Consider the following 26577-nt stretch of genomic DNA (forward strand, 5'->3'; position numbering starts at 1 on the left):
ATCATTTAGTTTCATAATCTCTCGATGTGTTACAAACGAATGTTATGGATTTCTTTCATCAATTTACCACAGTGTGACATAACTTTTTAATCTGCTCGTGAAAAATCCTGCATCACACATCTATTCGTTAAATGTAAGTTCTGTAAACAATCGGAGGCCTGTAATCCACAATAATCCACAAATAACGAGTACGGTTTTCCCTGCCGTTAATTGGATTTTCAAATCTTTTTCTATGGAAAAAGGATTCTTTGTACTCTACTTGACGCAAAGGATACAATACAACAAAATCAAGTTTGCTTAAAAAATAATTCTTAGCAATTTGTAAGAAATTTCCTTTATACATAATTCCAACTTGAACTTTGTCTAATCAGAATATAACAGAATCCAAACAAACTCGATTCCAGCATCAGTTCTCAGGATTGTACTTCCAACCAGATCTCCAGCTCTTTCATCACCTAGTTTCCATCATGATACATCTATCCTCAAGAGAGAATATCCTTACCCAATGCAATTAAGTGCACCAAGTGACCAGAGGTTGAAAACAATATGACCATGTGATCGTTGATTTCATCCTAATGGAATGAAACTGGCAACCGCGAGGGGTTGAACGGGGGTTGCTGCTGTAGTTTCGCGCATGCTGTTTCTACCTGCCGGCAAGAGGGTTGGTTTTAGCCGGTAACGGCGACTGATAGAGAGTACGTGCAGCCGGAGGAAAGGGTAGTTTCATCCGGGCTTTATATAAGGGTAGGTACAGTTTGAAACTTAGTCATAAACTGCTTTTGGTTGATGCATGTAGTCCGCTTCTTGCGCCACTTCGAAGAAAGGAACGTAATCTATCCGACGATTAACGCGTTCAATCGACACGTAGTGTTTGTTCATTTGCTTTTTCCCCTTTTTCGTGTCGGTAGTAAAAAAAAAAAAAGAAAAAAAAACGGAAAAGTGTAGAAGTTTAAAGGCAGAGAAATATAGGAAGAATGTCCTTGAATCGTAGCACCGTGGACAATGTCGTTTACGATGCCGAGGATCAAGTCAGTCCGATGGTGTACGTCGCTGCAGCGATCGCATTGGGATTTATCGGATTTTTTGGTTTCACCATGAATCTTCTGGTGGCGATCGTGATCGTCAAGGACGCGCAGATACTGTGGACACCCGTCAACGTGATCCTGGTTAATCTTGTCGTAAGACATCAAATAATAATTCTTGAAACCATATTAGCTGATTTTATGACGTTTTTCATACTGATTTTTGAAGTTTGTGAGGAATGATTTATAGATGATGAAATATCTTGTTTAGTAAATCTCTTAGTTTAGTAAATTCATTTTGGAATGATTAAGAATATTAATTGGTTCGATATTTAGAAATTATTTCTTCATAATTACAGTCGACAGATATCTATTAACTTTTCCAAAATTGTATTGTGATAAAATAGAGGTCTACATAAATCAATTTTTTAAATTCTTCAAAACCTGTATCCTCTTGCATAATTTGTAAAGTTTACTCGTAAAATTTTATTTGTTTTTTTGTTTAAATGAGAGAGGATAATATCGTTAAAGGTATTTATGTGAAATCTCAGTCGTATAATTCGCATAGGAGATGTTAAGGTTCGTGGATGCGAATAATTTATACGTCTCTATATATCGCGCCTCTATGCAACTCTTTAGCGCGGTGCTAAGTAGACGCATTAGTTACACACTACGTTATTCACATAGAAACTGTGTAATTTGATATTATGCAAATGAATCAATAGTTTACTTTTCTCTTCCATACGAAACTAGATATACCTATAACTTGATTGGATTTTTATAATTTAAAAACCAATCAAATTATTATCCAGTTATTGGAATTATCGTAAATTTGATTGCTTTTATGAAGTTCCACCTTCTGACTAATTGGTAAGTGAAGATTCAGTTGATCGAAAATTCTAATTGGCAAATCTGTGGAATAAATTTATTCTCTATTGTTTTAGATTACAATCGCGGGAGAATTTTAACCGAAACTATGACGAGCAATTTGGAAACCAGTATTTACGTAGTTCAGATTTTTATTAAAAATATTTTAATCGATTCTCGTCACATCGATTTACCGCATTAATTTAATCGAAGCTTCGCGTACATTAATTTTCCATCGTATAATTGATGTTTTCAACTCTTTCATTTTCAGTTGTAACATCGAAGAATGTTGTCCTTTCAATTAATTTTATTACAGAATTATTAACGCATCATTGATTTATATCTCTGTTGAATTTTGTAAGAACGTTCCATACAATCTTGATTCCTTTCCCGGGGATGAGGCTGGAGAAGAGGATGAAAGCTCTGAAATTCGAGGAATTATAGTTGAGGAAGATGAAGTTGCGCGTACTCTAGCAACGAAAGCGACTAGAAGAAATTCTTCTGGAAAGGAGAATCCACCTTAGAATATTAAGTCGATAAAATTCGCGGAGCTTTCACACGGCAAGCTTTCGTGTTATCACATTTTTAACTTTAATTTTCGTCTGTCTGTTTTCCTTTCATGATACAATTATTCGGCGAGCTGGAGATACGAAACGATCGAAAAAAATATAGGAGAGTGTGAATATTTATAAAGTTACGGACTTCACAGTGGAATCTACCGCAACAGAACGGTATTTTCCGTGTCGTTTGTGTCAATCAGTCCTCTAATGGCACCCTCGTAGCACCGTGTTTTCATCGAATATCGTCGGAAATATTCCCATTGTGAAATTGAATACGAGTGTTGAATGGAAATTGAAATTACAAAAGATCTCTGATCCTTTTGTTTTTTCTTTTATTTCGTTTTATGCGATAATTGTTTTACACATTTGTTCCTTTCCGTTTGAGTAAGAATTCAACGTGAATAATTTAAGGACAATTTTTACTTCAGGTTGGCGATTTCCTGGTGGCTGCGTTTGGAAATCCTGTTGCGATGATTTCTGCTATCACAGGCGGATGGTACTGGAGCTACGAAATGTGCCTCTGGTATAATTTATCGTTTATTAAACATAATCGCATGAAACTTCTCCAAAGGCATATCAACCACATACGAGACGATATTCCCTTTCATCCTGAACCAATAATCTTTCTATTATTCCCTTTTCTTGCTCGCTTTCGTTGTAATCGCGATGCACATCGTGGTTGCTCGCGGTAGAGAATAATTGAATCTCGGATAAATGTAATCTTCTTGCTGCCGTTTAAAGCGGCTGACTCCAACGAACGGAAAGAAACTCAGGCAACTTTTACTGAAAATTAATGGCTGAGTAGAATTGTTTTCCCCATGGTTTACAGTTGAAAATTAAAGACAAACGTGAAAATGTCTGATAAAGAATTCGCATTACAGAATTGCGATTAGTGTACGCTGCCTCGATTTACGCTATAATTAGTTTACACCGTCAATATCGGCTATTTACGGAATACGGTAAAATTTCTTGTTATGTGGAATAGCAACGACACTCCGCGATCCTTGGTGAAAGGAAAAATTGTATTCTTTGTCGTGACAGATCCAACGCTACTGTGTCAGTATTGGTAGGCATGTACGTACAGAGCGAATTGTGCCATTTTTTTTAACGAGCTTGCAAAGCAACGGACGAAGCTACAAAAGCTACCATTGAAAGAGGAAAATTTTTCTGGAAATAGAACAGCCGAAACACGGCCAACGAAACCAGCCCTTCTCTGCTCTCTTCTATTCCATCTCCATTGGGAACGTGATTGCTTTACAACGTTAAAATTCCAGCCAATGTTGGTATTTAATTATGAAGATTTTACAAACGAATAACTCGTTTTCATCTAGTTAACTCATTTCATTCAAATATTTCTCTACGTTTATTTGAAAGTTTTGTTCACTGATTCTCTATGATACAGCACTTTTTTATGCAAAATAATTGCACGGAATAATCGTTCACAGGAATTAGAATATCCAAGGAAAACGAAGAAGGAAGTACTATTTATGTTAATACTTGTATTCCAGATGAAACTTCCAAGCACAAACGCAATGTGTGAATGTTGTGACATTCTCTGTCACGCACGTTTCCCTCGTAGAATTTCAATAGCACGCACGGAAAATCCATTTATTTAATACGTTAATGCTCATTATCGTCACGAATGTAATTATCATTCAAGAGCGTGCGTCGATAAAGATGCGGTTCGTTAAACTTAATTATCGTAAGATAATTCTGCAAAACTTTAGTCTATTCGAGTTCTTTTCTGTTTAGAAAAATTATCGCCTATTTTATTTGGTTAACTTTCATCTTCTTCCAAGTAAGTACTTATCATCGACTGGTCCATCTTTTCAGTTGCTGGTTATTTCATTTTCGTTTGCTCTCGTTAACTCTTTAATTCGTTTAATTCAACGACTGCTTTTACCGTTATTTTTCTATATTTTTATATCTTTGGATATAGCTATTACAATTACAACATAATCAATTTTATATATATAAATATCTTAATACATGCATACTTGTCATCAGTATAAATGTGGAATATAAGATAAAATTAAATATTTTCGAGCTCAAATCGTCGAGGCTCGAAAGTGTTTTCCTCGTTAACGGAACGTATAATTATCCCTGGAACTAATAATTCTTCAGGATTCGTAGAATGGACGAGTTTCGTTCTAACGAGATGAAACGTTGGCTGTGTCGCGGTCTCGTAAAATCCTGTGTCTCTTTCAGGTCATTAAATATGGTGTCGAGACGACGAAATTAAGAGAAAGTATCTGGCGCACGGTGTACCTACCGCAAAGTGGAGTTTCGTGGTTTGCCATCGTTTAAACGTTCAACAAACCTTCAAAGAATTCTTCGTGGAAACCGTAAATGATAAAAGCAAACAATGTTACGTCTAAGTCCGAGAGAGAATTGGGAATAAACGGATATTTCCAGTGAAAAGTTGGCAAATGTAAATCGACACGATTGTAGTCCAAAATTGACGTCGTCATACAGGATGTCCCAGTTCCTCTCTCTAAAACTATACTGGCATATTTTATAAATAAAATTTTAAAGATATAGCCCTCGATCAAATATAGGTTCATAAAAAGTTTGTAGAAAGATTATAGTTTAAAATAAAACTGGTGAAACAATAATTATTCGTATATCTTACTGCTTTTTGACGATACTTTTGTATCTGATAGAATTGTAACTTTAAAGTTTCATTGATCTTACTAATGGTTTATTGCAATAATATATTATTCTGACTGCGATAACGCGACTAATATTGATTTATAAAAATTTCAAGTTCCCATGATACTTATAGAATAAAATATGCCAAAGGTCCCAGGTCGAAATCAAATCTAACAATTTTCATAAATTTCATTAACATCTCGCCCGCTTTCTCCTGATCGGAATGATTGATATTAAGAAAACATCTTTGGCTTGTTAGAATTTCATTGAAACAACGTTTTTCTTTGGTTTTTCAAAGCTACGCTTGGTTCATGTCCACTCTGGGGTTCGCCAGTATCGGCAACTTGACAGTAATGGCCGTTGAAAGGTGGTTACTGGTAGCCAGACCGATGAAAGCTCTGTCCATAAGGTGAGAATGATTCCATTTACTTTTACTTTATTTGACAGTCAAAGATGTTTCGAAAGAACTGTGTATATATTTCGTCAAGGTGAAGAAAAGTGGCCTTGACTTTGTTAGTCGAATCGCGGAGCAACACGACGGACGTTCCGCTCCGAAAATCTCAACTCGTCGCGACGCAGGTGCACGTGAACAATGTAGAGAAGAAGTGGATCGTAACACTCGATCCCGCGTAATACACGATGCTTTTCTTTGCTCTGTCTAATTACACGCCGAGATACGTCGCATGTCGAATCGGATAACGCGAAGGCGAATTGATCGTTCGTTCCGCTTGCAATTACAAGTTATAGTTTTTCGGATCAATCTTACGAATCGAGCGTTTTATAATAACTAATATTTTATATTATAATAATTACTAATTTGTAAATATTCAGAAGATAAAAAGCATAACAGTGAACAACTAGCTTCGTAGATCAGAATTTCTGATGTCTCGACAGAGACTCGCCAAATAACTTTCGATCGCAGTCTTTGAACTTTATAGTGGACAAAATTTGTATCGCAAGCTGAGGAAATCTTACGAAGATTCTTGTCTCTTTACAGAAATTCGGAGAAGCCTTTTCTAACAATTTGTAACATTTTGCGTCGTCTACTGTTCGACGAATACGAAAACGTTCGAAGCGAAGATGTTTCACGTCGTGGATCGAGCCTGTAAAGTAGCAGCATTCTTTAATAACCCGCGAGAGTTGCTTGTGTAATTATGAACGTCGTTCTAGATTCTAGAGGATAAGTTCAAGATTAAAAATCCGCGTGAATCGCTTCAACGGTATTTTACCGATCTTCTAATCAATTTTGGATTAACAATGTCAGTCTCCGTTCTTTAGACGCTTCTTAAGGTGCAGCTTTTTACTCTTACGTTAAGACAGAATGGTGTTTCGACGATGAAAAAGAAAACGCACAGAGAAATGTTCTTAAGTGTTTACGCTACGATGATAAAGGAGAAAATAAATCTTCCTGGCCGCAAACCACGATTACTTCGCTGAAGACCGTAAACGAAGTAATCCTCTAACGCGAAAATTTTTGCCGACAATCGTTGGCCAAGCAAAAACGTGATACGCGTTTCTTAGAAAAAGGAGATTTTTATTTCCAACATTGTTCCCATCGATATTGAAACTTTAATCGATTACATAGTGTGTAACGTGTCTTCCGTGATTATTCTGCATAAATGAATTTTTTATTTCTCTACCAAGTTATTTAAAAATAAAGAAAGAGGCTAACTCTCGAGATACTCTGAATCGCCTATGCAATTACCTACTATACTAGATATACTAAATATTATAAATAAATACTGTACTAAATAATATACCAAATATAATTGCTGATTTTGTCAATGCCATTTAATGACAAAATACGTAATCACTTGACTGCCAATCCAATATTATACACGTTGACGATAAGTTGCCTTATAATTTACAGGCATGCGATAACGCTTGGAATCTTCGTCTGGTTCTATGCACTTTGCCTCTCTCTGCCACCACTATTTGGCTGGGGTAGTTACGGTCCAGAGGCAGGAAACGTGTCTTGCAGCGTGTCCTGGGAAGTCCACGACCCTCTTACCAAAAGCGACAGCTACATAGCATTCCTCTTCGTGTTTGGTCTGATCATCCCCGTCTTGGTGATCAGTAGCAGTTACGTGGCAATTATAGTGACCTTGAGAAAAGTGCGAAAGAGAGCAGGTAAGTTAGTTTCTGACCGGAATCTTTTCTAAAAGCTTGCAAGATCTGATCGAGTCTGATCGAAATCTACTCGGAATTACAGTAAAGCTTCGTTTATGTAAACTTGTCGGCAGATAAGCGATTCGTACAATAGGAATTCCTCTCAATATTTGTTTTTTATTTAATTTGTACTTTACAATTTGTCCAGCTGGACATTTGGTAGATTTTTCTAATTGAATTGCTAAATAACACGTGGATGGCTGCCCCCAGTAGGGTACCATCTTCGAGTTTGTCTATTTTATTTCTTTAGTTAGTTCAGTGGGGTGTTTTCTCTTTAGTCCTCTTTTTATGAGAGTTTTACTCGCCTCAGCAGCTAACCGATGCTCGCAATATGCATGATTTTTCATTTATACGATAATATTTTATATTTTTCGTTGAAATAAATGAGGGAAGGCTATTTAATTGAGCGCTAAATGATAAAATTTCAAATACATAAACGAAGTTAATACGGACAGAGTTCTTCTGTAGTTTGGCTTTTATATTTGTGAAAGAGCCATACTTCCGTTGCTCACGCTAGCAGCGCGAAAATAATTTGTTTCACAGGCGCAAGCGGAAGACGCGAGGCGAAGATCACGAAAATGGTTGCACTAATGATAACTGCCTTCCTGCTCGCCTGGTCGCCTTACGCTGCTCTTGCGATCGCCGCACAATATTTCGACGTAAGTTGTAAATTTATATCCAAGAGTATAATCGCGTAAAGTGGTCACAGTTCCATGACTTCACGCAGAAAATTTTACAACTTCCTCTTATTTCTTACATCGACCTTATTGAATACATCTTTTTTTAATATTATCAGACGAGCAATTTCTAATTTTGTTCTTGCGAAGTTTCCTTTAACGCGCGATGTAAAATTCAAGTTTTCGTTGATAAAACTGAGATAACACGAAAACTCGTGTTACGAGCTTCTTCACCATCAACTGCAGTTTCATATTAATTTGTAAGATCGGCTGAAATTGAGAAAGCTGTATCGTTGCACGCGATACGAGATGCACCTTCCTTTGTTCGTACACCGTGAACGATTTGCATATCTATACATGTAGGGTGAAAGTATTTCGTTATAATTTCGTATTACCAGCAGGTGCCATTAACAGACGCAGCGCCATAACGATGGCCGGTAAATATCGTCACTCGTTTCGTACGTATTCGATGATACTTTGTGTTTCAAACTGGTCGCCGAACCTAGCACTGAACATCGCCATCGACGCTTAACAGTGACGATTAACTGGGAAAAGAAACACAGAGAGAAAGAGAAAGAGAGGAGTTAACTTGTCGTTTGAACTTTCAATCTCATAAACATAATAATTCCTTTAATTAAGAATCTTTCGTTTTTTAATATAATCACGTCCATGATAATTTATTTAGAAATCGCAACGCTATTGGTAGACGATACAACAGCCGACAAAACTTATTACGCAGCTAATAGAAATCGTTGACCGAGAGACGGTGCAACAAATTACTCTAACAAAATCTTCGATCAATTTTCTAGGCGAAGCCATCGGCATCGGTAGCTGTGCTTCCGGCGTTATTGGCCAAATCCTCCATTTGCTACAACCCCATAATCTACGCAGGTTTAAACAGTCAATTTCCCCGCTCCCTGAAGAAGATCTTCGACGTACGAATCGCGAGATCCTCGTTACCAGACAGTCAAAACACCGCGTTGACGCTGTTGAACAGACAAGAGCAAAGGAACTGAGGGCTACTATCTCTATCGAACAACGCCATAAATGTCTGCAGCTATGTAGATGTTGGATGAATCGTGGAACCATCGAATATAAGTCGTCTTAACAACGTGGTTCTTCCTTCTTGCCCCTTGGTTGTTTGCTTTCGCCTCTTTTCGTCCGCTGGATTTGCTTATCCGATTACGGATTCACGTACGTGAGCGGATCTTTTGTTTTTGCGATCGAATTAGTCGTGAGAACAGCGTTGAATTTTGCCGGGATACGCTAAACGTTCTTTCGTTTCGATGCGAGGATCTTAACACCTGGTGGAAGTTTCGAAGATCGCGGTGAAAAGCAAACGATACGCGTTCTTTTCCTTTGTTTTCCAGTATTTTCGTTTGCTTTTTGCAGTCTTCGTGGCTCTCGCACGTTGCCATGTGTTAATTGATGCGTGAATTTTTTTGGCTGCTTGCTCCCACCGGTGAACGTCGCAGTGTGTCTCTCGAAGATCGATCGTGTAATGAAACATGCGAATAAGAAAAATTGAATTTCATTACGGTTTGGTTTCGCGCAGCGTGACATTCTTTATCGACATCATTCGCAGCAGGTAGTTTGAATGTATTTTGGCGCGGGTAAATTGCTAAAATACCGAACAAAAGAAACACCGAAGATTCGAGTAGAGTAAGATAGAATTATTTGAGTTAGAAGGATATTCATTCGAGTCAAATGTCACAATGAACAATTTTCAAGCAAGCCACGTTTCAACATATTCGACTTGTTAATCGCGCGATAAACGAGAAGAGGGATGATCGTAATGTCAGCGAGAGAAACAATAAGAATCTTGATTAAACTTCATTTAAAATCTGTATTACACGCGACATGTTTTAAGTCCATAAAATGAGAATTGGTCGTAAATTAAAACCAATTTGGGAGGAAAAAGCAAAGCTTGGAGCAACGACGCAATTACGTTATTCATTAAGTACCGATCGTAAAGCAGACGTATCGTTATAATTTACAAATAAAAATAGCCAATAAACAATCATATCTCTCTGTTCTCCATTGAAAGAGACTCTACGCTCGTAGAATAGCGATAGTTGCGCTGTTATTCTTTCTAATTCCTCTTGCGAGTTCCAGTCGCGATGGAATCATTATGGATGGCTTTGCGAAGTATCTGTATTACGATTCGTAACACGTGCGATTATGGCAAGATAGCGAAAGTGAAATCGCGAGGAAAATTCAACGTCGCTAATCAAACCTTTTTTGAAGCAACTGCGTACGATGCGATTGACCCATCCAGATATGTAATTTCAAATTCAATCAGAAATCCTAATCGCAGTTATATCTGCACGCTCTCCCATATCGTCGTTATTTTTCTTCAAATATAATTACGTTAAATTAAATTCAATTAAATTATAATCGTGGCGAAAGAACATACAGTAGTTCACGAAAGTAATCGAATTAATTTAAGTTTAATATCGCGTGTCACGTAAAACATTTTGAAATTTCGCTGGCATCGTGAGATACGGATATCGTGATTATATTGGTAAATTTTGAGACAAATGTAAAAACGTACACGGAAAGTACACAAGATGTTTAATGCAAGCACGCGTGTATCTTTTAGAAATTACAAAACAGCCGAATAAGCCTCGATATTCGGTAGGATCGTTTGACATTTATTATACGCCCAACATGATTATTTATGCTGTATACTAATCTTTTGCTAAATATATATTTGCGACAAATTGATTTGACAAATTTCCAGATTGATTTGAAATTTTATTAATACAACGAAGGTAGTCGTTACAACGTTAATAAAATTCCAAAATGTTTTCTACAACGTAAAAGTTCTACATAAAAGTTTCCTGCAGCGAGCGTTCACATATTCTACGCTTACGTACGTAGTACGCAGTTTACGAAGACACCGCAGATGATGGAAGAAAAGGATTTTTCCCTGGCATTTTCTGAAAACGCGCGTTCCGATATTCCACGACTGAGACTACGATAGATAATTGTCTTGTTGGTTGATCGTATCGATGCGACTATGGCAAGATAGCGAAAACAGGACTAGGATTTCCATTAATCGAGCGTGTAACGACTCGAGCGAAGAGTGAAAAGGAATGAATGGATACCGTGCGTAATCTGTCTGTGAACGTTTTCACAAGAACGATCGGTATTACGCAACGATAATTGGCCAGAGTCTCGCGACTATGAAGATTCGTTCGAGACGACGAGTTGCACGGCCAGCCGTGAGACAGGTTTCGAATAAAAGCAAAAGCCACGGCGAAATGGGACACTGGATCTTGGTTTTTTTATTGCCACATCCTTAGCACGTGATCGTAATACTTCATCGATGGCCAAAGAAAATCTTGGCAACTGCTACACGTGCTCGTCGTCTGAGAAAGAGAAGAATAGGAATCGTGGGATTAACGAACGAGGAACTATTTGTTCCGGAAGCTTTATCGCGCACAACAATTTTACACAGAAGCTTACAAATTTTGAATTTTCTCTATTGTTTGTTGCTTTTCGTCTTTCGATAAGAGAAACGATATTTTTTCGTGGTTGATCTTCTCTTAATTTTATTAAATAACAAATAAATCCGATCGTACCGTGCAACGTTCGATGCTAAGTTTTCAGCTGATTCAAATAATCCTACCCCGTGTTGAATTTTCTACGAATGAAATTCCTATCTTGCGAAGTCGGTTTTATTTATCGTATCTTTAACGCATAAAGTTTTCCTCGATTTACCATCGAAAATTTGTATAATAAGAAACAACTAACCGTAACTATTTTGCGAAATATATTTTTAGTATTCTTTCACGGATCGAAGGCGTAGAAACTAGATATTTTTGTAGGAAAGCGCGTTGCGAGTTAAAGAACGATCGCATCGGGTCAGTGCACAGTACGTACGGCATTGGAATGAGAATTGGAGACAAAAATCAGAATTCGCTGATCACATTCGTTCGCACGTTCGCAGATCGGATACACGAGTAATCGCGTTAGATTTTGAGGTAGAAACGATTTTTACTAACTTCCGTCGATCTTTGGGAAAATTACTGTCTACAATTCTATCGCTTATTTACAGACTGATGATATCGTCGTACAATAAGATCGAAATCGGACGATTATTTCGATTTTTATCCACCGCATACCGCATTGTACGGCGTAACGATTGGAACCAGATCCGAATGCGGATGAAGCCAAAAAGAATTAAAAAATGATAGCTTCGAAAGGAGCGTTTGCGATATAAACGTTAGTCGAGGCAAGTGGCCTTTTTTTAGATTAAAGACTCGTTTTCGACGAGAAACCTGCTTCGAACAGCAGTGTCGATCCTTTAGGGAAGCGATTTTTTCGAGAGTGGATGCAAGGATAAAAGTTACAATTAAACACGAAAACATGCGAGAAGAGTTGAATGGAAAGAGGTAGTTGATGAGAGGAATCGATAAGTTTCTATGTTCAATCGGATAATCGTTTCATTCTGTTAAGAAAAAATTAGTCTACGTTGTTTAAAAGGGCAAGTAACTTTATGGAAAAAGAAGCAAATGGATGAAATAAAGGAGAAATAATTTTCTCGAACAAAAGCATCAAATCGTGCATAAGAAATATTCCGTATTCACCATTAAAATATATCATCACCGTTGTAACGAGTCTTCCACGAATTTTGTATCAAATCCTCTCCTGTTCCGCCAAACGATTTATAGAAAAATACTTGACTATTTCGTAACGAATCGTCTTCAATAGGAGCAATTCGTTTTAACCAAAAGAACAGGTACAATTTGCCGTTTCGACGGGACGGCCATAAAACGCGAAGAATTACCCGCAGAAAAGGTCTTCGTTGTCAACGAGCCAGAATCTCTCTTGAACGAAAGAAGAAGAACGAATTTTTTCGATAGGGATACTTTCATTTGCTGACATTTAAATCTTACGTGGGACGAGTTAACCAAATCGATGGGGAAGCAATTAGGATAGAAGAAAAGAGGCAGAAGAATGGCGAACGAATCGAACGGTGAATCTGACGTAGCTTCTGAAATCTGAGTTGTTGAAAATAGGATCCACGTTAAGAGACGCGGGTTTCTATTCTTTCGTTGAACAAGGCCATAAACTTGACAAATGAAAGGCGATTTCAGAGCAAGTGTAATTTACCGATATAAATGGCTGTGAAAGGAACTTACCGAGTGGACCACGGAAAAGATCGCACTGCGACTTGATCGATCGCTAGAAATCCAATGGTAAATTGTGGCCAATTCGATTCGATTCGATATACGACAGTCTTGTTAGTTATTTCATCACGAAAGGAAGAAATAAGAAATATTTCGTGTTTTTTGGTGGATCGATTCGGTTGATTGAATTGTTACAAAGCAACGTAGATTGTTATAGCTTTGGAATATACAGCGAATTCAAAGTTTCAAGGATATATTACGCGACTAATACACGGACGCGTTATACAGTACGTTATTTTACGTTATTCTCTTATGCTGTTAGGTTGCACCTTTTAAGAAACGACAGATTATGCGTAGTAAGTTCGCAGATCGAAGTCAGAAATATTGGTTTGGCAACTAAGTAGTGCCAATACTTACTAATAATTGCGAAAGAGAACGATCTGGTTTCTGCGACTGTTCGATTAATCCGCGTCACCTCTTTTCGAAAATATGACATTTATCGTTTAATTAGTCGATTAATTCGCCTGTAATACTCTGCTGAGATTTATGTTACAAGGATCTATATTCTCCTAGAGCAGGTAAACCAGTTTTGCCTGCAAGATTTACCAAGTGTCGAGAATTCTCAGGTAATAAAAACATGGAGCGCGTGCTTTCAACTTGGAGCAACTCGTAACAGCTTAAAAAAGCAAGTCTCGTTGAAGAAACGTGTGGCGCAGCCCTACGCTTCCGTTCAAGAAGTGGTCTCAATAAAACTTTTGCTTATATAAAAGTAGATGAGAACGTAAACCATTAAAAGAGTCAGAAAGTTGATTTTCATCTTCTTCAGAGGAATAACGTGGAGTAAGAATGAAAAATAAAAACAAAGTGGTTGGCGAGCGTGACTTTTAAGGAATTTTTCCTCGTCGAATCCTTGAAACTTACGCAAATATTTTATAGCACGCATTTTTATGTACGCGCGATTTAATAGCACGAGGATGTTTTTCTACTTGAGACACGCATCGATCGTGAAAGAAATCGATATGCACGGTACGTGTAATACGCGGTGGTTTCGATATGGGACGGGCCACAGTGCAGCGAACTGTTCCGATAGCAAATCGGTCGCGAACGAGTAACGGTACCGAACCAGTGAAATTTGTCCTAATTCTTTATTTCGCCACGATTCGCAAAACGCTATCTCATGCTTGATACGTTCTATAAAATAGTTTCTTTTCTGTCGCGTATAAAAATTTCTACGTTTCATAATTTTTGATCGAAAGTTTCTAGGTCTCGCTCATTTAACATTCGTAATCGTTGCTCTCGATATAAGAATAGGAAAATGTAGGTAAATGTAAGAAGATCGCAGGCGAACTCGTAGCAATTACATGTTTGTTTGTTCTAATGTTACTTCGCGACTAGAAAAGAATATCTTGATATAAAAATACGTTCGTCGCATTTGACAATACTATTGCTACGTTCTTGTCGTTTAAATTGAATTTTATCTGAAAACGATATTTCTCTCTGGATTCCTACGTCTCTGTCGCTTGAATTGAACGCGGTAAAAGTATCGAGAGGTCGAATTATTTCAAAATGATATGCACCAGCAGTTTCCTACCTTCTTATTTCTTGAATTGAATTTAATAAAACTTGTACGACATCGAATTGGCACCTGTGCGATTTCCTATATTGCTGTTGCTGCGACGTTGATAAAAAGCCTGATGATCGCTCGAAACTGCGATTAGATTAGATTAGATTAAAATTGTTAAAAGTGAAATTAAACGACCAGATATTCGAAATCACTTATTTCGTTTCTGCTTTATATCTAATACGTTCTGCTAAACGGAACCAAGTATTTTACAATGCTTCGAACGGTGATATAAATCGTTAAAAATACCAGTTAAGGTAAATGGAAAGTAAATAAAAATATTTGAATCGCGAATACTTGACGTTTTACTTCCAATGATACGAGAGCGTTCCAATTATTTCGACCGTCTGGCACAGGTAAAAATAATTCGACCCGGTCTCGAAGAAAAGAAAATTATAAAAGAGAAACTCGAGTCCTTCGAGACTTGAAACAAGCGTTCAAGTTTCTGGGTGTCCTGGTTTATCCTCCTATCGATAAATTCGTTCGCACAAACGTATGATTATTATTCGCGATTATTCGTATAGCGGAACATTCCTTGTACAAATTCCAATTACTCAAACGAACGCAACAAGTCAACATGGATCTAGTTTCTTATCAATCGTGATCTTACCGGCCACGATCATATTCCACGTATTTGTATCGGTTTAAAACGTGATTATGCAACTTGGAAAAACTCTAGGAATTTTTCTTTTCCACTTGAGCGTTACACGTTTCGTTTTGCGATTATACGTTGTCTCTGCTAATTTATAATAAGCTTGTCGCTATTGCGTTAGAGATTATAAAAGGAATACAGCGTTCTTCGATCCTGGAAACAATTTTGTTTTCTTATTGTACACAGATCGCGGATCGTTGGGCTTCGAAAATTATAAATCTCAGAGGTTTAATTTCGGTTTATCGGTTGACGTCAAAAAGGAAATAGAAAGTAAGAACTTTTGGAAATCGTAGGAGGCGGCGGTAGAATTTTATTTTAGCTTCAAAATTCGCAACCCACGGAGATTTGTTTCTTCGCTTTTGCCTTTAAAGAGTCGTCAGATCTGCCTGAAGCAAATTGATAGATCGTCCGGAAAGTTTCTTTCGTTTAATAAGCAAATAATAGATGCGCAACATTTTATATTATTTTATCGAATTACGTACGATCCATTTTCTTCTATCAAAATGAAAATCACAACGTTCGACGGATTAAGCTTCATGTTTGTATAAAGATGCGTTGTTGTAAAGAACGTGTAAGTTGTAAAGATTTTACACCGTGTGACACAGTTTGACACTTGTAACGGGTAGACTATCAAACATTCCTTTCTGACAGACCCATTATTTGCTGAATACATTCTCACCGATCCCACACAAATCACCATATTAATTCGTCCAGTCATCGTGGTAAAAAATTGCCGTTACTCTATTGCACAATCGCATCTTAAGATTTACTCGTCAAATCTTCAACTTTCACTTGTAAGTATCGTCCACTTCGTTGATACTACTCGTTCATCTTCGAAGAGAATTTGTGGCCTCGAAACGACCAGCCGTTCAATTAATCATCGTGCTCTGTCGTTTAAATTGTAAAGCAACTTCTACGAGCAACTATCGAAGGAAGGTTGCAGCGATTTTGTTTCGAAGATTCCACAGCGACGAAAAGATAATATTCGCGATGACAGAAGCCGCATATAAACGTCGGAAATACCTGCGATATTCGTACATCAATAATATCTGCAAGCGTAAACGATCAGAGAGATGTACTTCTGTTTGCCATCGACTTAATCTTAGAGCGCAAACGTGTTATTCTTCGCGATATTTACAATTGATAAATTACTTCCGTTTGTCGTACAAATAGTACGTTCCGTCGTCGAATATTAATGAAATAAAACGTGAAATAATCGATCAGAGGTAAAATGAAATAAAATATCGCATCGTGAAAAAGAACGATGCAGAGACAAAGTTTTTTAAATTATACATTTTAAATGGAATCGTAATTTTAATAAAAGCGTTTTGTTTCGCATGTTTAGCGAGATATCGAATAATAATGTACGATAAATGATATTAAAACGAAGATCAAAGATGAACGTTCTTGACATTTAACGAACATTGATACTGTAAAGTGTAACAAGATCTGGAAACGGTATGAACAACTGTTCGAAAGTATAGAAAGTATATTGGAATTAAAAGAAACTGTTTCGCCGAAGGGGTAGAATTTTATAAAGAATATGCAATTAGGATAGCAGAGCGAATCGTCGTCGTAAAATGTAACGGATATTACGTTACTACTTAATGATGGTAATAATGATTAACGAAGACGCTCCTAAACGAGCTCGGATAATCTTTCAGTAAATTGTTCTTTTATCGTGTTTATTATCGATATTCTTTATTCTCTGATATTAAATGTAAATTATAAATAAACGAGATGAGAAGCTAGTGATCAACGAGAAGAGCTCCTATGTACTTATACGTTGTCTCTACTAATTTATAATAAACTTGTCGTTATTCTGTTGGAGATAATAAAAAAGAATACAGCGTTCTTCGGTCGATGAGAAAATTGTACTGGGAACAAGCTGGTACACGAGCTGTACCTAGACAAATTTTTCCTTTTTTGGACATTTGGTAAATTTTTCAAACTTAATTGCTAAATAACACGTGGATGGCTACCCCCAGCGGGATACCATCTTCGAGTTTGACTATCTTATTTCTTACCTTGAAAATTAAACGTAAGAAAATTTCTTATTTTTTTATTATTTAATTTGTACCTTACAATTTGCCCAGCCGGACATTTGTCTAACTTAATATAAGAAAATGACTCAGTGATATACGCCTAGTACGTCGACAGATAGGGCAATGCTCGAATATTGCAATAGTATATCAAGATGCAAAGCAATCTTTCACTTTTATTTCACTTTTCACGAATTGATAATCCTAACAGCGCGGTAAATCAAACTCTTATATTCTCTACTTTCCACTGATTAAAAAACCTTCTATCCTGCGATATCTCGATTTAAAGAATTCCCAATACCATTTCTTCCACCTCGTACGAATAATGCCAAATGGTTTGTCATTCCGTCAATCGATCAAAAGTCCATCAATCTTCGATCCTCCTCCGATCTTTTCAATCCAAAAAATTAGCAATACCACGGTTCTGACTTGTAACGAGCAGCCCCGAATCATTTTCCCACTACGTGGATCAGCCAACAATCACAGCGACAGAAGCAAAATTCCAATCGAACCTCCCACTTTTACATCGACAGTAGAGTGTAACAAAGATGTGGAGGTAACTCACGATTGGTTTGTGTATCTCATTGTTGCTGGTTTGCGGGACATCTTTGTGAACGGGGACCATCGAAAAGCAAGAAGAAGCAAGTGCTGGTGGGAGGGAAAACTCTCTCTCTCGAGCACAGCTGATCATTAAAGCTGCCGCTGGCCAGTCAAACTTTCACGCTCGGTGATATCCAAGCTTCGTGCGTCGAAACGCGTCGAGTCTCAAGGTCTGCGAAAATCGATCGACCGATTTTTTTCGCTCGAGCCCCTGCACCTGGGCCTATTAACCTCGTTTTCGCTAAATCGAAATTTAACGGAAGATAAAAGCGAGATAAATTTTCGAAATACGAAAGCAGTGAATGTGATTCGATCGACTCGCTAAACAATAGGAATCTTCGCTATAGAGCGACGTTGAAAAATCTGTCAACTTCGTTTTCGCTGAATCGAAATTCAGCTGAGTTCGTACAATACGAACATCGCGAACGACAACATCGACCTACGTATTTACGTACGAAACATTGAGAGTTTTTAACCAAACGCAAACTAAAAGGTGTTTCCTTTTTATTATAATAAATCTCCTTTTTATTATAATAAATTTCTGATCGAATCGATATGTCAAAGGATAGGGAATCTTCGCTGTAAAGTGACACTAAAAGGCGTAGGTATCGGGTTATAGCGAGGAGAATCGTGAGCGAGGATATCCGAATGGAATTAATGGAAAAGTTGCATAGTGAAACTGACTCGGCGAAACATTGATTAAAAAGAGCGATTTCAATTCGGCAGAAGAAACTTCTTTCGTAGAAATGGTAAGGAAAACGTGGAGGAACGAGCGCACGAGAAAGGAAGGAAACGCTGGCCGCGCGTAAATCGCAAGAAACAAGTCGAGGACCAGCGGCACGAGGTAAGGAAAAGTGTTACGGATCGCGTCCCACGATTTTCGACGACTCGATCGAAGAGCTTCGTCGACGACCAGATATACTGCCGAGCTGTATTTGTGAAATAACGTCATAAATATGTTCGTCATACTGTCAATTTGTGAAGATTTAATCGTTAAAATTTGCTAGTGAAAAGAACGAGACTTTGATCCTCGAAGTATCTTTGCTCCTTAATTTCCTCTGTGTACGTTCGAAAATAAGTCTCCTGTGAAATATGATAACTAAACTAGACTTTCAACGAGTCGATTTTGTATTTAGCATTTTGTATCTATTGAAAATTACGATTTAGTATAACAAGGGAAGAATTTGTCGAAGCTATTTGCAAGAGTCATAGAAATGTAGATTAGCTACATATAGAGTCATAAAAATAAGATAGAAATAAAAAAGAAAACCACCATTGGTCGAAAGTTAGGTGTCGTAGCGTGTTCCAAAAATCGTAGAAATTTGAGAAAAAGGACGACTTGTCGTTAGAGTCCACAGTATCGATCCTTTTAATCAAGAGTTACGCGTATCTAATTATTAGTCGAGACGAATGTTGCGAATTAATTAGAAAAACACAAAAGTATTTAGACACCGTTCGATTTCCTATTAACACAGATAATATATCGGTACAAATTTTCTACATTTACCAAACGTCCAACTGAGCAAATTGTAAAGTACAAATTAAATAATAAAAAGAAACAATTTTCTATGACAGATGTTCGGATACTTTGAAATCCATACAAATATTCAATTCGTCGACAAATCTGCGTTCCTCGTGTCTGCACGATTGAACTTTCGATCCTTGAAACTCCCTAAAACGTACATCTCGCTGGTTGAAAAGGTTACTCGTCTATTTGAGATTCACGAGAAGGATTTAACGTCTCGTCTAATCCCGTTAAACGTCCCGTGACACGTACGGATATCGACCTATCCGTTTTTCGCGAAGGACAGAGGATCGTCAAAAGAAGAACCAGAGAAAGGAACAGAAGGGAAAGAGAGTCAAGATCAGGATTTCAATCTCGAGAGATCGTATTGTGGGTCTCGAACGAGCGGTGCACTTGAAACTTGCATTATTTAGTGAAAGTTTCAGGCGTCGTTTGAATATCGTTGAAGGTTAAATTTGCGTGTTCTCACGAACGAACGAGGATTGATTAAAGATGATCGGCTGATGAATTGGATGATCTTTACTCCGAGTTTCGCGTGCTGTACTTCAAACAGTGTCGTTTGTCAATCGAACCACAGTCGCATAAGAAGGAAAATTGCCGGGACAAGCGACGAGTTTCGAATGTTTCCTTTGGCAGAAATTTTGCATATCAGAAACGAGGATAGGTAGTTTCCCTTTCTTTAAATAACAAATATTTAGACTTAACGTTATACAGTGGATTTATTCCTATGGGTTTATTATGTTTCAATAGTTTGGTTAAAGTATCGATTAATTTATAAAGCGTTACAGCAACGCGTTGCTCGATGAAAGACAAAACGAACGTAAAGATATTCCGTTTGAAGATCTGTTTCTTAACTTTTAAGTAGTAAAATTGTAATCGTACAGGCCATTGCGAAATACATTGAATATCGTACACCGAATGACGTAGAAAGGCAAAGATGGCACAAACAAAATGATAAAACTTGGATGTCCTTCGCATTTAAAACGGTAGACAGAACATTTGAACCAAGAAGAGCTTCCCTGTAGCCGTGCTACACGAACAAACAAATCATTTTGTGGTTTTCTGTGTTTCAGTTCCAGAGCTCTAAGCCGGAATAAAGAATCACGGAAACGAACGTGATCGGTCATGCTCGACGACTTCGTGTAAAAATGACGAGGAAATAGCCGTCTCGAGGTTTCATGGACGGGTTTGTCCGAAGAAAAGCCGTCTCCTCTCCCGTCTACTCGTCTCTCACAGGACTATCGTCCATCGTACGATCGATGGCCGTCTCTTTTTTCTCTCGTCAACCTATCATTACAATGATAATGGAGTTGTTTTCCCAATCCTTCGGGCTTTGACGGGCCAGCGTATATAGACGCGGTTCCACCGACGAAAACCAGACGTTTGTGTCACCCGAGCAACATCGTAATACGCTACTTGGAAACAGGAGTTGGAAGAATTTACGAAATTCAGTGGAAGAAAAGATAGAAATATACGTCGGGAGTAATATAAAGCAGAGAACGTTGGAACGTCGAGGTTACAAGTGAGAAACTGTCATAGAAGCTCAGACAGAACTTGGAGGAATTTATCAAACTACACGAAAGAGGAGATAGAGACGTACAGCTGAAGTAACGCGAAGCAGAGGACGTTGGAATGTTAAGATTACGAACGAGCAGCTTTCATATAAGAAGCTTAGGCAACACTTTGGAGAACTTAAGAAATTAGATTCAAGAGAACAAGGCATATGAAGAAGATACTTGAATGCTAAGATCGCGAGTGAGAAACTTTCTGCTCGAATAAGAGATAAAGTAACATCGAGTGGAAAATAGGAATCAACGTAGACGCGAACGAGGAATGTTCACAGAAGAAAGTTGCAACGTTTAAGGGTGCTGCTTCGACGATGATATAGTTTCCGATGTCAAAAGCTTCTTCTTCCAGTGTAAACTTCATCGGATCGACGTAGGACACACTGGTTGAGGTGTTGCGGAGGACCAAAAGAGCCGAAACGCGAAAAGAAGGAAATCAACGGTGAAAACTTAAAGATGTCCAATTCGATGGCTCCAGCAATAATTTTCTTCGTTATCTCGTTAGTCTGTAATTCCACGATGGGTTACAATATCCTGCTGGCCACTATGGGTGGCACGAAGTCGCACACCGTGCCATTTGTGGCACTGGGTAGCAGTTTGAAGGCACGTGGACACAACGTGACCCTATTGAGCGCGTTTCCGGGACCAGCTGCGAACAGCGGATTGCAAGAGTTCGTTCCGCCTATCTTCGAGGTAGACATTTTCAATCTTTACGAATAAAATATTTCACGAAAGAAAAAAAAAAAAGAAAATTGCAATTCGAAGATCGACAAGTGGCAGAAATTGAGAATTCTTGAATTCGGTGCTTTCCTGCTATTAAATTATGAAAGATAAGCTGATTAGAAGTAGCTCTTAGAGAATAGCGGAAGACATTTTCGAGCGCGTATTATTCCGTCTAGACGCAATTTCACCTATGGTATCAGTTAGTTGAATTATTTAATTACGAGAGTGCCGGAAGTAGCACAAGGGCGTACAAAAGGGACGGTATATGAATTGACTGGAGTTTGTAGCGTGAGCAAACAACTGCTGGTAAATTATAGAAGAAGAGAAGCTTGGGGAATTCGATGATTGTAGGCCATGTACACACAGAACCTCTCGGTTTCAATGAACGCTGTTGGTTCCACTGGGTGGAAACGAAACAAATAATTTGATACTGGAATTTTGACAATTGAAAGAGAGAAGATTATTATCGAGAACGACGTATAAAAGGTTTAAGAAAGGGAAGAATACAAAATAATGCGAACTAAAACGTATTTGTCAAATGGAATAAGACAATTGAGCTTCGTTCAAATTAATCGAGTCAGCTGATTCAAATACATACTGATAAAATAGTTTCAAATTGCTTGAGTTCGCGTTGTGCTTGACACGAAACGTACAAACTTCAAGTGAAGTCGAGGTTCTTTAATTACTCACAAAAATGTCAAGTTACGTAATCATGTTCGAAGCAAACGCTTGGCTTTTGATCCCACCGATTTGTACGAATCTCCTAAACTTGAATTTTACAAGCCTATTTTAACAATCTGATCGAAGCCAAATAATCTGATTAATCTACTAAAGGATTTGGTAAAGAAAACTCGAAAACCTAACTGCGTCTAAATTCGCCGCTTTGCATATTAGTAACGTTAATGACTTTGTACGAATTGTGTGCGTATTAAGCTTTGTATCGCTTAACTTCTCGATCTTCTAGTTTTGTCTCGCTAAAATGCTCGCGTTCCGTGGTTATTCGAAATAACACGTTTCCATCGAGTGGATACACAGTAGAAGAAATTTATTAAAGAAAAACGCGATAGTAGGATTGCTTTATGAGGAAGCTGACATTTAGACTGTGTTTTATTATCGATAGGCTTATGTCGGGAATTACACGTCCGAATGGGACTTGGTTGGCGCAAGATTCCGAGATGAAATGCCTATCTCTCCGTGGGACGCAATGCGATATGCCTGGGAGGCATGCGAGGCGCTTCTTCGCGACGAAATCTCCGTGTCTTGGTTGAGAAGACCCGAAGGAAATTCTCAGACTCGATGGGACGTCGCGGTCGTCGACGGAGCCTTCCCCGAGTGCCTTCTAGGAGTTCTTCACGGCGAGGATGTGCCCATTATCATGCTGAATACCGTAACTATTTTAAATACGCTGTAAAGACAGGCATTCGCTAGCAAACATATTTGCCAATAGCGTTCGTGAATAACAAGTCTGTAATGGTCGAGACCTAAAAACGTATTTCATTATGTACATGATCTTTAGTTTGGATTCAAATTTTGAATAATTTTAGATAAATTAATTTTGAATGAAAGCGTAATAATGGGCGCAGGAATAGATATTTGAAAGAATATTTTAAAGCAAGTAAATAATAGCAAAGTAGATAAAGGAATTTCGAGAAAACTAGTTTACCGCACCTTTCTCAATGTCTCGATTACTCGTAGCGAAATAACTGAAGAAAAATGTCGATATAGGTGGCACTATACAGCGGATCCATAAGTCGCCAAGGGAACCCATCGCCATGGTCCGTCACACCTTACTTTGGCAAATCCCTGACCCAGGACATGAACTTCTTTCAAAGGGTTCTAAACGTAGCCTGTCTCGTCACTTTGAGAATAATGCACTGGATTATGGTCAGCGGGTATCTTCAACCGGTTCTGAGAAAGTACCTAGGTACGTACATCTTTTATTCGCGATCGGTTTCATTGACGACGATCTGCTTTTTCTCGAACAATCTCGTTCCATCTTCGCTGCTTCAGGGAACCAGTTACCAGACGTGCGAGATCTGACCACGGAGATTCCTCTGACGTTGCAGAACAGTCACTACAGCGTGGCAGAGTCGGTGCCGTATTTAGCGAACGTGGTGAACGTCGCGTGTCTGCATTGCAAGCCGGCGACAAAGCTTAGTCCCGACTTGGAGAGCTTCTTGCAACGCGGTGAGTCGATATCCTAAGTCAACTCGCGTCGTTAACGGGAAATTACGTTCGCTTGTTGGGCTAAGGTTTATCGATTGGTCGGAGAAAGTGGAGATGATGGAGCCGCGTCAAAGGATATTGAACATTTCTCTCGTAGCATGGGAAAGATGCAAACTCGCGCGATATAGAGTTTACATGTTCGCTGTAGCGAAGATCGAATTGCCGTAGGAATGTAACGCTAGAACCACCGACCAGATTAAAATACACAACTTGTGCCAAAGAAATAGAAAAGGAAGATGCGGAGAACAAATTGTTATCCTGTATTTTACGAACAATCATTCGAAATTATTATAAAAATGTACACATTGCTCATTTTAATGGACCTGCTAGTTTTAATGTTAAAGTATCCTTGATACGTCAAAAATGTCTAATCTGTCTTTCTGTCATAACGATCCATTACGTTTTTGTACCAGCTTATCGACGACCAGTCTATCATACAATGGATCATTTTCAAGCCAAGTCGAAAGACTGAAAGTAGTTCGTCACGATAACCGTGAAACATGGCCGTAGGTTTCATATTCGTATCTATGGGTTCGTCGGTTCGAGCATCAGGCATGCCAGAGGCACTTCGTCAAATTTTCGTGGCAGCCTTCGCCACGCTTCCGTACAACGTCGTGTGGAAATGGGAAGGTACGAAGATCAAAGATCTGCCGTCGAACGTCAGAACGGCGGCATGGTGGCCTCAGCAAGAGCTGTTAGGCCATCCGAAGCTACAAGCGTTCGTCTCACACGGAGGACTTTTGTCTTTGCACGAGGCTGCTTATCACGCCGCCCCAACCCTCGTTTTGCCTGTTTTCTGCGATCACGATGGAAACGCGGCTCAAGCTGGTAAAATATCGACGCTACGCCTTTTATCTTATTGTTTTGTTACTCCTTGCACTTGAAATATCGATCAAAGAACACGTAACTCTCTGTCTATGCCTGTGTTTCTCTAAACGAACGAAGAATATACTCTGGCATCTTTGATCTCTGCTTAATATATTTAAATTTTTGAACATTTTTTACGATATTTTTTACATTACACAATTATCGTAAGCGTGTCTCTAATTATATCGCAGAGAATTGTTTTCCATTAAGTCGTGGAACCTTGATAAAGATCATGAATATCGATAAGTGAAATAAATTGATAATAACTTTAGAAATATATAAAACCGGGGGAATTGGATGACTTGGAAGAACTTCGACTAAGCGTACGATCTTCGAAGGAATATTTTCAATCCTTTTGCATTACAGAAAAACTGGGTTACGTTCTGGTGATGGACTTGGCTAGGATATCCATCGGAAGCTTTCGCGATGGGATTCTCAAGGTGGCTGGTGTACACAACAATTCGTACCGAATAGCAGCGAAGAAGAGAAGCTCGTTGCTACGGGAATTGCCAATTAACCCCAGAAAATTGGCTACTTGGTGGGTAGAACACGTTGCCAAGTACAAAGGAGCTGAGCATTTAAAAAGTTCTACAAGGTACGTCGAAGCCTTTCTAAGAATTTCTTTTTTAAGTCTTAATCCCTAAGAAATTGTTTAATGAAATTAATTTGTTTTAGATATATGAATGTTATTCACTATTATTCCATCGACGTGGTAATGTTTTACGCGATAGCGTTATTACTATCGGTATACGGACTGAAGAAATTGTGTTGGAGAACTATTTCCAAACAAATTGTTAGGAAAAAAATCGACTAGACTGTGAATAGTATCAATTTCGTTTTCTGTGAAATTATCATGTATTTATTTAATATGTTTAGTACCTTCCAATAGCGTCTATGGATATTTTAGCGATTTTTGATATTGCCTATATAAATATCTTACAATTAGATTAAAAATATTTTCTTAAAAATCTAAACATTTCTACCCTTTTTATTGTGCTTGAATTAATATGTAATATAGTAAAATAAGTTATGTTTAGATAAAAGAAGAAATAATTAAAAGTAAAAATTAGTGATTACTCAGAAAATGATAATATCGACGTATAACAGGTTTCTACATTAACTACTATTGATGTAGCGGGTCGAAAGTATCTTTGATTGAAAAATCTCACGGAATGATGGAACGTAGTTTACATTGCACATGCAAACAATTTGCAAAGTTTATGGCTTAAACTAGAAGCGCGAAAATATATTGAAACAATCTTTTTGAAACTATATGCAATTCATAAAACTATAAACATACGGGTTGTTCGGCAATTGCATAAACGCGAACTTGTTTACAAACATTCGCCTTCCGAACAGTGCCTGCATAACTACTCTCCGATGTAAATAAGAGAAATCAGATATATATCATGAACATTGATATAAATCACTTCTGACAAGATGTTTTTGCTTATGCAACCTTCAACAAGATAAATAAAAAATAGTACTCCTAGCTTCAAAACAAAGACTCAACGATAAAAAGTCTTTTTTATGTAGGTATCTACTCTTATGCAACCTTCAACGAGATAAATAGAAAACAGTATTCATTGCTTCGGAACAAAGACTCAATAATAAATATTCTTGAAAACAAGTTTCTACCGATACTTGCGCAGCTAGATATGTAAACTGGCT

The 26577-nt window shown here is 38.0% G+C and overlaps 2 protein-coding genes across 3 annotated transcripts; both read left to right on the forward strand.

Annotated features, from left to right (window-relative positions):
• The first annotated feature begins 114 nt into the window (after positions 1 to 114).
• LOC100645528 (pinopsin) lies at positions 115 to 17212 on the forward strand. 2 transcript variants are annotated; one of them, XM_048408946.1, is made up of 7 exons: positions 115 to 744; positions 992 to 1178; positions 2878 to 2972; positions 5400 to 5510; positions 6972 to 7231; positions 7814 to 7929; positions 8757 to 17212. In XM_048408946.1, the coding sequence occupies exons 2-7, from the start codon at positions 1038 to 1040 to the stop codon at positions 8961 to 8963; spliced, it is 930 nt and encodes a 309-aa protein (XP_048264903.1). In that variant the 5' UTR covers positions 115 to 744; positions 992 to 1037; the 3' UTR covers positions 8964 to 17212. The 2 variants fall into 2 exon arrangements, with proteins under 2 accessions (XP_048264903.1, XP_003397947.1); XM_003397899.4 differs by having other exon boundaries at positions 115 to 1178.
• Positions 17213 to 18099: 887 nt separating this feature from the next.
• On the forward strand, positions 18100 to 26332 carry LOC125385680 (UDP-glucosyltransferase 2). Its single transcript, XM_048408934.1, has 8 exons — positions 18100 to 18844; positions 20599 to 21783; positions 22934 to 23200; positions 23539 to 23737; positions 23824 to 24000; positions 24550 to 24867; positions 25273 to 25501; positions 25582 to 26332. Exons 2-8 carry the CDS (start codon positions 21547 to 21549, stop codon positions 25718 to 25720), a joined length of 1566 nt encoding a protein of 521 aa, XP_048264891.1. The 5' UTR covers positions 18100 to 18844; positions 20599 to 21546; the 3' UTR covers positions 25721 to 26332.
• The last annotated feature ends 245 nt before the right edge of the window (positions 26333 to 26577 follow it).

This window comes from Bombus terrestris, chromosome 9, assembly GCF_910591885.1.
Source record: "Bombus terrestris chromosome 9, iyBomTerr1.2, whole genome shotgun sequence".
Classification (NCBI taxonomy): Eukaryota; Metazoa; Arthropoda; class Insecta; order Hymenoptera; family Apidae; genus Bombus; species Bombus terrestris.

Coding starts and splice junctions, on each gene's coding strand:
- LOC100645528 (XM_003397899.4), top strand. CDS start 975: ATGTCCTTGAATCGTAGCACCGTGGACAATGTCGTTTACGATGCCGAG. Junction 1,179..2,877: donor TGATCCTGGTTAATCTTGTC/GTAAGACATCAA, acceptor TTTTTACTTCAG/GTTGGCGATTTCCTGGTGGC. Junction 7,930..8,756: donor TCGCCGCACAATATTTCGAC/GTAAGTTGTAAA, acceptor TCAATTTTCTAG/GCGAAGCCATCGGCATCGGT.
- LOC125385680 (XM_048408934.1), top strand. CDS start 21,547: ATGTCCAATTCGATGGCTCCAGCAATAATTTTCTTCGTTATCTCGTTA. Junction 23,201..23,538: donor CCATTATCATGCTGAATACC/GTAACTATTTTA, acceptor ATGTCGATATAG/GTGGCACTATACAGCGGATC. Junction 24,868..25,272: donor TGGAAACGCGGCTCAAGCTG/GTAAAATATCGA, acceptor TTTGCATTACAG/AAAAACTGGGTTACGTTCTG.